Raw genomic sequence first — 9,602 nt, forward strand, 5'->3', positions numbered from 1 at the left:
AATTCTGTTTACATTATACATGCTTCCCTTAGGCAGTATCATTAGAAGACATAGCATACATTTACACTGCTATGCCGATGACACCCAGCTCTATCTGTCCATGAAGCCAGATAACACACACCAATTAGTTAAACTGCAGGAATGTCTTAAAGATATAAAGACCTGGATGGCCGCTAACTTTCTGCTTCTTAATTCAGATAAAACTGAGGTTATTGTACTCGGCCCTGAAAATCTTAGAAATATGGTATCTAACCAGATTCTTACTCTGGATGGCATTACCTTGGCCTCCAGTAACACTGTGAGGAACCTTGGAGTCATTTTTGACCAGGACATGTCCTTCAACGCACATATTAAACAAACATGTAAGACTGCGTTCTTCCATTTGCGCAACATCTCTAAAATGAGAAATATCCTGTCTCAGAGTGACGCTGAAAAACTAGTTCATGCTTTTATTACTTCCAGGCTGGACGACTGTAATTCATTATTATCAGGAAGTCCTAAAAACTCACTGAAAAGCCTTCAGCTAATCCAAAACGCTGCAGCAAGAGTCCTGACAGGGATTAGAAAGAGAGAGCAGATTTCTTCTGTATTGTCTTCCCTTCATTAGCTTCCTGTTAAATCCAGAATTGAATTCAAAATCCTGCTCCTCACTTACAAGGTCTTAAATAATCAGGCCCCATTTTATCTTAATGACCTTGTAGTACCATATCACCCTATTAGAGCACTTCGCTCTCACTCTGCAGGCCTACTTGTTGTTCCTAGAGTATTTAAAAGTAGAATGAGAGGCAGAGCCTTCAGTTTTCAGGCCCCTCTTCTGTGGAACCAGCTTCCAGTTTGGATTCAGGAGACAGACACTATCTCTACTTTTAAGATTAGGCTTCAAACTTTCCTTTTTGATAAAGCATATGGTTAGGGCTGGACCAGGTGACCCTGAATCCTCCCTTAGTTATGCTGCAATAGATGTAGGCTGCCGGGGATTCCCATGATGCATTGAGTTTTTCCTTTCCAGTCACCTTTCTCACTCACTATGTGTTAACAGACCTCTCTGCATTGAATCATATCTGTTATTAACCTCTGTCTCTCTTCCACAGCATGTCTTTATCCTGTCTTCATTCTCTCACCCCAACCGGTCGCAGCAGATGGCCCCGCCCCTCCCTGAGCCTTGTTCTGCCGGAGGTTTCTTCCTGTTAAAAGGGAGTTTTTCCTTCCCACTGTCGCCAAAGTGCTTGCTCATAGGGGGTCATATGATTGTTGGGCGATCGTGGCTCAAGAGTTGGGAGTTCGCCTTGTAATCGGAAGGTTGCCGGTTCGAGCCCCGGCTTGGACAGTCTCGGTCGTTGTGTCCTTGGGCAAGACACTTCACCCGTTGCCTACTGGTGGTGGTCAGAGGGCCCGGTGGCGCCAGTGTCCGGCAGCCTCGCCTCTGTCAGTGCGCCCCAGGGTGGCTGTGGCTACAATGTAGCTTGCCATCACCAGTGTGTGAATGTGTGTGTGAATGGGTGGATGACTGGATATGTAAAGCGCTTTGGGGTCCTTAGGGACTAGTAAAGCGCTATACAAATACAGGCCATTTACCATTCTCTGTATCTATGAAGCGCCTTGAGGCGACTTTTGTTGTGATTTGGCGCTATATAAATAAAATTGAATTGAAATTATATTGGTTTCACTGGTAAAAATAAATAATTGAAATGGGTATATATTTGTTTTTTGTTAAGTTGCCTAATAATTATGCACAGTAATAGTCACCTGCACACACAGATATCCCCCTAAAATAGCTAAAACTAAAAACTACTTCCAAAAACATTCAGCTTTGATATTAATGAGTTTTTTGGGTTCATTGAGAACATGGTTGTTGTTCAATAATAAAATTATTCCTCAAAAATACAACTTGCCTAATAATTCTGCACTCCCTGTATTAATGATTAACAGCCCATTGTTCATTAGTATGCAAACATACTCTTTATAAGATTGGAGAAACCTGCAGTCAGCTGAGACTGAAGAAGTCTCTGGGATGAGTTACGAAACGTTTGTCCCACTGAAAACGCTACGTCCAGATGAACAGAATCAACTTCTGGGATTTCCTTACCTGGATGATTGAGCATGCATCAAGATATTACCCACAATTACTTAGGTACACGGGAACAAAGGGACAGCAAGTCAGTTTCTTACAGAGGAAGAAAAAAAAATTTATACTGCAATTAATTTTAAGCAGTGTGTAATTATTCAGAAAAAAACCCCGGAAAGATACATCACATCTTTCTACATTTTATTTTTCATAGGATTCAGTTAATCTTTTACATACTGTCTAGATAAAATGACTACAATTTATGACTTACAATAAAAATATTTTTACTGCAACATAAAAAAAATGTAGGTTTGTCTCTTCATGGAGCAAAACACACTCACATCCTGTAAGAAAACACAGACCACTGAAAACTTTACACATGGGTAAGAAAATATTTAATTTTCCACATACTGCCTGTTTAAAAATGACACAAATTTATCAATTTACCTTTTTTTTTACTGTAACATTATAAATTGCAGGAGGGGTTGTGTCTTTGTGGAGCAAAACAGACTCACACAATATTGTACGGCAATAGAGCCCATTTAAAACACATTTCATGTGAGTTACAACAGAAGTGGCGCAGCACTGACACTGATAATTACCTCACGATGAACAGCCAAATAAACAGTAACAGGTCTGACAGTTTGATCCAGAAGGTGAACTGTTCTGACATTTTGCTTTTCTTGTGATCAGATGATGGGAGTAATGTTTGCTCTGCATGCTGTTTGTGGACACAGCCAGTGAAGTTTAACTTGCTAAACTTGGAACAAGTTGAATTGTGAAGCCTGATCTCAAGCTTTTTAAGTTTGACGCAGCATCCAGAAGAACTTTTGTTCAAACCCCCGTTTCTCCCACTGTGTTCAAATGAACCCTGTCAGGGTAATGTCTAGGGCTGCCACGATTAGTCGACTAGTCACGATTACGCCGACAACTAATTTAATAGTCGACGCGTCGTTTGAAGCTTTGCAAGATCCCAAAAGACGCAGGAATAAGTAGTAGGATTTAAGAGTGTAATAACGGACTGAAACAGAAGATGGCAGCACTGCATGTACAAGGATGACAGCTGCCATTAAACCCCGAAGAAGAAGAAGCTGTGTCCCAGAATTCATAGCACAGCTCAGTTTCCAACAATGGCGGCAGCTAGTCAGTTTTATTCTTATCATTCTTTCTGGGTCACAAAATAAACGTTTAACATATTTTCAGGCGAGAATGTAGCTGTGTAAACTTCAAATATCTGCTCAGTTTATCAAGACACCACATTTTTTCAAAAGCTCGATAGCGAACCGGTGAGAACACCGGACTCCCGGCAAATCGTTTTTCAAACCCACCGGCGTCTCTCACTACTCAGGTTAAACATGATATATAAGTCACTTAGATAACTTAAAAATGTTACTGTTCGGGGTTTTTTTGTATTTTATTTGTTCCTGAGTAAATCGGTTTGGCTGAGATTAAAGTTATAGTTTTTACACAGCTGAATAAACGTCAAGCAGACAGCTGATTATCAGAAGTGTGAGATGCTCGAGAATTTACTCCGGTGTCCTGTTATATTTTAGATAGCAAGGAGTTTATTAAACTTCACCGAAACAATCTGCACATTTCATTAAAATTTAATAAACTATCACCTTGTCAGAGGAGGACACTTTGTGGGTTTTCTGATGCCTCAATAGATTTGTTTTATGGATGAAAGACTTTCCACACTGACCACATACAAATGATTTAACTCCAGAGTGGGTGAGCTGATGTGATTTTAAGCCAGTCATGTAAGTAAAAGCCTTTCCACACTGACCACATACAAATTGTTTAGTACCAGAGTGGGTGAGCTGATGTGATTTCAAGGCAGCAATGTGTGTAAAAGACTCTCCACACTGCTCACAGCTGAAAGGTTTATCTCCACTGTGGATGAGCTGATGTGATTTTAAGCCAGTCATGTAAGTAAAAGCCTTTCCACACTGACCACATACAAATTGTTTAGCACCAGAGTGGATGAGCTGATGTGATTTTAAGCCATTCATGTGAGTAAAAGCCTTTCCACAGTCACCACATACAAATTGTTTAGTACCAGAGTGGGTGAGCTGATGTGATTTCAAGGCAGCAATGTGAGTAAAAGACTGTTCACACTGCTCACAGTTGAAAGGTTTATCTCCACTGTGGATGAGCTGATGTCTTTTTAAGTTACCAACGTAAGCAAAAGCCTTTCCACACTGATCACAGGTGAGAGGTTTATCTCCACTGTGGATAAGCTGATGTGTTTTTAAATTGCCCATCTGAGTAAAAGACTTTCCACACAGATCACAACTGAATGGTTTCTCTCCACTGTGGATGAGCTGATGTGTTTTTAATCTACCAATCTCAGTAAAAGCCTTTCCACACTGATCACAGGTGAAAGGTTTAACTTCACTGTGGACGCCCTGATGTCTCTCTAAGTGATCTCTATAATGAAAAGACTTTCCACACTGATCACAGACAAATGATTTACCTCCAACATGGATCTTATAATGTCTCTTTAAGTGACCTTTGTGAGTAAAAGACTTCCCACACTGATCACAGCATAAAGCTTTAAATGCAGTGTGGAGGCGCTGATGTACTTTTAAGCTGCATCTCTGAGTAAAGGTGTTTCCACACTGATCACAGCTGAATGGTTTAACTTCACTGTGGACGAGCTGATGTGCTTTTAAGCGGTTACTCTGAATAAAAGACTTTCCGCACTCACCACAGCTGAATGGTTTCACACTGCTGTGGATCAGCTTATGTATCTTTAAATGATATTTCTGAATAAAAGACTTTCCACACTGATCACAGCTGAATGGTTTCACATCGGTGTGGATCAGCTGATGTCTTTTTAAGTTGTTACTGTGAGTAAAAGACATCCCACACAGATCACAGTTGAAAGCTTTAAATTTCGTGTGGACGAGCTGATGTGATTTTAAGTTGCATCTCTGAGTAAAGGTCTTTCCACACTGATCACAGCTCAAGCTTCTCTCCTCCCTGTTGGCGCGCTTGCGTCTTCTGAGCTGCTTCATAGCAGGAAAAGTCTTTTCCACAGGGATCGCCGCTGGCTCATCTTTACTTGCTGGTGCTGGATGTTTTTGGTTGATGTCATCCATGTGCTGAGGTTTGGGCCTGCTTTCACTTCTTTCTCCTGTAATGACAAAGAACCCAAACAGTGACATCAGGTCTATACCTTCAGCTCATCCACAAGTGCCCCCTCTTACCTCACAAAGATAAACAGTTTCACCATCTGCCAAACGTCTCAGGTGCCTGGGGACGCTATGCTGTGGTAAACATTTGAAGTGAGTGTAGAATGTTTAGCTGATTTAGAGTTTAGAAATGTGTTATCATAGAATGTAGAACTATTGTAGAGACACTGCCCTTAAAGTAATAAAGGCCTCACTGTGTTGTGAACTTAGGAGTAGATTGTAGAAGGCTTCTCCCCCACTGAGTGGAAATTCCCCAGAGGATGTTTTAGGGTGGGGGTTTCAACATTGTAACTGGATAACTGTGGTCTGGAAGTGAGAGGGGTTTTATGACCTCTAGGGAGTTACCTACACCCACAGTGTTTTAACTGTCACGCACACACATCCACACTCACTTGAAGGAAATTTCCGTCCCCGGTTTCCTCCAAGGCGTGAGCGATAAGCAGAGTTTTGTCCTTTCCTTATAAGACTCCTAATTATTCAAAGTAACACTCTGGTATGCCGTTCAGCTGGGTTAGTTACGATATCGGGAGCAGTTAGGAGAACAAAGTGATACAGAGACTGTTCAGATTGCTTTCCCAGAATCAACTCAAAGGTTTATTTGATACACAGCAGTTTATATAGAGAAAAAAAGGTTCGTGTGTCAGCTTTCCCAGTTCAAACCGGTACAGACTAAATAAGGAAACGTCTTCCTGCCTTCTGAGCAAAGTATCCCTTGTGTAGTTTATCAGTTCAGCTACAATTTATGATCATCCCAGCAAAATACACTCCTAGACATAGAATACAGAGTTCTTTCATTAGTGAATTCTGAAACAAACCACCTGGCCTTTAACGAGCCTTTTCCAGGAGATAAAGAAAAAGGGAGGATGGGAGTAAGGAAGTGGTCTCGTCTCTGTGGTGTTTTCGACCTTGGGGTACCAGCCTGTGAGTCTTACACATTAATTCTTGGGTCACAGAGAAAGAGAAAAACAACTAGTAAATGGGCCTTATTGAGTAACAGTTTCTCTGCACAACATCACCACAAAACATTATCCTGTAAATGCTACCATGGTATCAAAATATCACAACATCACTCATGTGCACACAGTCACACACGAGCACTCATATAGGCACGCGGGAACGCGCACATGTAGGCATTCATGTGCTCGTGCACATAGACACAGACACAGAGTTTGCAGCACACCGTAGGGGGTTTTATGACAGCCTCTATAAAGCTGGCTGTAACTAACAAAGGGGTGAAGATTTTTGCAGAGGGACATCGGCCTCGTCTTCCCTTCTAGAAGTGCATGCTTAAATGAAGATGAATAAAGATTTTGTGAAAATGACTACTGAGTCCGGAGCCATCTCTGGATGCTCGAGGAATAAAAAGAACCGGGGTAAAACTGATTTCACAACATGAGCTCATTTTGGGGATAAAAGTAGTAAAAGTTCAACTTGTGAATAAAATTTTGGCTTGTGTGAGTTTTTTAGTTTTTACTTTGTTCAAATTTGAAGAACATCACACTTACAATGTGCAGTTCAGGTTGTATGTGTGAGAGCTGTACAACCAAATCCACACTGGCTCAGATTTGCCTCTGATTAACCACGAGGGTGTCACAGTTATCAAAGTCTGCAGACACTGTCAGCTGCAATCAACACCTTTTATTATAATGCACAGGTGAGTTATAATGCATCTCCACTAGAAGATGGTCCCCTGTTATCTACTTTTTCACAGGCAAGCGTGGGTGAGAGTCTACAGCTTTCCACCCCCAAGGACACGTAGTCTAATGCCTTTATTTTTCATGGCCATGTCCACTTAATACTACACTATACGGTTATATGGCATTTTAGTTCATATACAGCATAGAATTGAGGGCACTTCAAATATTTTCATCTCAACACCTCCTCCCTGGAGATAAGGAGTCTCACTATCTGCCTAATGTCTCATGGTGCCTGGGAGTGTCAGTCCAACTCACTCACAATACCCATCTGTGTGTGGAATAACATATTTGATGTTTCCTATATGTAGAACAAAGTCGCACAAAATGTACTATAGATATTACTAAAGTCATATTGTCAAAACATATGATCAACACATAAAATAAAGAAATGTCCATCACAAGAGTTAGCAGCTTACACAAGAACAGAAAGAATATGAAAGAAGAGAAGTGGAAAAGGAAAACAGAGGATTATTAACGAGGTCATGATCACTCCACAGACATCACCTTCATATGAAGGGAAACAGAGAGTGTAACTCAAATGATAAAACATTAATGTACTGAGGCAGACAAACAGAGAGGGCTAAACAGAAGGCAGAAATCAAACCAAATGAGCTAAGAGAGAGAGACCCTGTAGAAAATGATGAAGTTAAGCAACCAGTGTAGTTATAACTGACTTACTCTGGATCTCCTCTCAGACTCAGGAGGGGGCGAGCGGGCCGGCTTTGTAGTTGGAGTCGGACCAGCAGAGACAATGGGGCTCACTGACCTCCACTCCCCAAGTCAGTCACCACGAGGACAAGTTCTTTGTTTAGAGATGATTTAATCCAAGCTCACCAACAACATCACTCAGCTGTCCTCGTCAGAACTAATAAAATAAAAGCAGTTACATTTAGAAACGTGAGTTTACTAAACATAAAAATATTGCTCTTTTAGCCTCGCTCACATGTTCTGTTAAAGATTAAATGACTTAAATCATCACGTGGTTTACAAAAACACATTGTTAATCTCAGCAAATAAGTGCGGCATCCAGAAATAACTGTTTTATCTCGTTTGACATGGAAACTTAAATTACAAAGACACACTGAACGCACCTTCCTACCAGCTGTAACCTAGCAGGAGAACGTACGTTCGTCTTCGCAGCTGCGATACATACCTCACAAAAAGCCGTTCATCAATTAGATTTAACACGACGCTTCTCCACAATACTTTGATGCGGGTTCTTCAAAAAAGTCCCATTTTTAAAAACGGCGGAAAGACACAGCAAAGAGCACAGTACGCACAGTCCTCCTTCCTCTTCGTTCTGCTGCCCTGCTTCTTCTTCTTCTTCAGTTTTATTGGCGGTTTGGCAAACAATAAAATGGTGCGTTACCGCCACCAACTGGTATGGAGTGTCGACCCTCAAGCCCTACCCAAATGTTTACTCTTTTAAGCTACTGATGTGAGCAAAAGACTGTCACCACTGATCACAGCTGAATGGTTTCACACTGGTGTGGATCAGCTGATGTGATTTCAAGGCTACCAATCTGTGGCTGCGCTGATGTCTTTTAACCTATCAATCCGAGTAAAAGACTTTCCACACTGATCACAGTTGAAAGCTTTAAATCCAGTGTGATGTCTCTTTAAATGACCTTTCAGAGTAAAGGTCTTCCACACTGATTCACAGCTCAAGCTTCTCTCCTCCCCGTTGGCGCGCTTGCGTCTTCTGGGGCTGCTTCATAGCAGGAAAAGTCTTTTCCACAGGGATCGCCGCTGGCTCATCTTTACTTGCTGGTGCTGGATGTTTTTGGTTGATGTCATCCATGTGCTGAGGTTTCGGGCCTGCTTTCACTTCTTTCTCCTGTAATTGACAAAGAACCCAAACAGTGACATCAGGTCTATACCTTCAGCTCATCCACAAGTGCCCCCTCTTACCTCACCAAGCTGGTCCAATGAAATATGTTGTCAGGCTATAAAACCGGTCCGTGGTGCAAAAAAGTTGGGAACGCCGCTGGTCTACAGCTTCTCTACCCGCCAAGGACACGTAGTCTAATGTCTTTATTTTTCAGGGCCGATGGTCCACTTTAATACTACACTATTCGGTTATATGGCATTTTAGTTTCATATTACAGCATAAATTGATGGCCCTTCAAAATATTCTATCTCAGAGCACCTCCTCCCTGGAGATAAGGAGGAGGTCTCACTATCCTGCCTAAGTCTCTATGGTGTCTCTGGGAGTGTCAGTTCGCAATCTCACTCACTAATTACCATTCTGTGTTGTGAATAACCTGTGTTGAAATACATTATTGATGTTTCTCTATGTGTAAATCAAAGCCAACAAAAATAGTACTATAGATATTACTAAAGTCATATTGTCAAAACATATTGATCACACATAAATAAAGAAATGTCCCATCAACAAAGAGTGAAGCAGCTTTACACAGGAAAAAACGTCAGAAGAATTTGATAAGAAGGAGAAGTGGAAAAAGAAACGGAGTATTTTTAAATGAGTCATGCTGAGCCTTCCTGCGCGATTGTTTTATGTTGGGCTGTAGAACAACAACCAATAACTCAGATTCAGGTCCAGTACACAAAAATTATGTATTAAGCACATATGTGGAGACGTGCACGATCCACACCCTCAGTGTAATCCGGGAGATCTTAAAG

The 9,602-nt window shown here is 41.3% G+C and overlaps 1 protein-coding gene across 5 annotated transcripts; it reads right to left on the bottom strand.

The window, feature by feature from the left end:
• Positions 1-3,634: 3,634 nt before the first annotated feature.
• LOC113029698 (oocyte zinc finger protein XlCOF6-like) lies at positions 3,635-8,181 on the bottom strand. 5 transcript variants are annotated; one of them, XM_026180692.1, is made up of 3 exons: positions 8,113-8,181; positions 7,726-7,824; positions 3,635-5,204 (listed from the first exon to the last, which is right to left on the bottom strand). In XM_026180692.1, exon 3 carries the CDS (start codon positions 5,167-5,169, stop codon positions 3,673-3,675), a length of 1,497 nt encoding a protein of 498 aa, XP_026036477.1. In that variant the 5' UTR covers positions 5,170-5,204; positions 7,726-7,824; positions 8,113-8,181; the 3' UTR covers positions 3,635-3,672. The 5 variants fall into 5 exon arrangements, with proteins under 5 accessions (XP_026036477.1, XP_026036480.1, XP_026036479.1 ...); XM_026180695.1 differs by having other exon boundaries at positions 8,051-8,115; XM_026180694.1 differs by lacking the exons at positions 7,726-7,824; positions 8,113-8,181 and adding exons at positions 5,278-5,337; positions 7,638-7,709.
• Positions 8,182-9,602: the final 1,421 nt, after the last annotated feature.

Source organism: Astatotilapia calliptera, chromosome 9 (assembly GCF_900246225.1).
Source record: "Astatotilapia calliptera chromosome 9, fAstCal1.2, whole genome shotgun sequence".
Taxonomy (NCBI): domain Eukaryota; kingdom Metazoa; phylum Chordata; class Actinopteri; order Cichliformes; family Cichlidae; genus Astatotilapia; species Astatotilapia calliptera.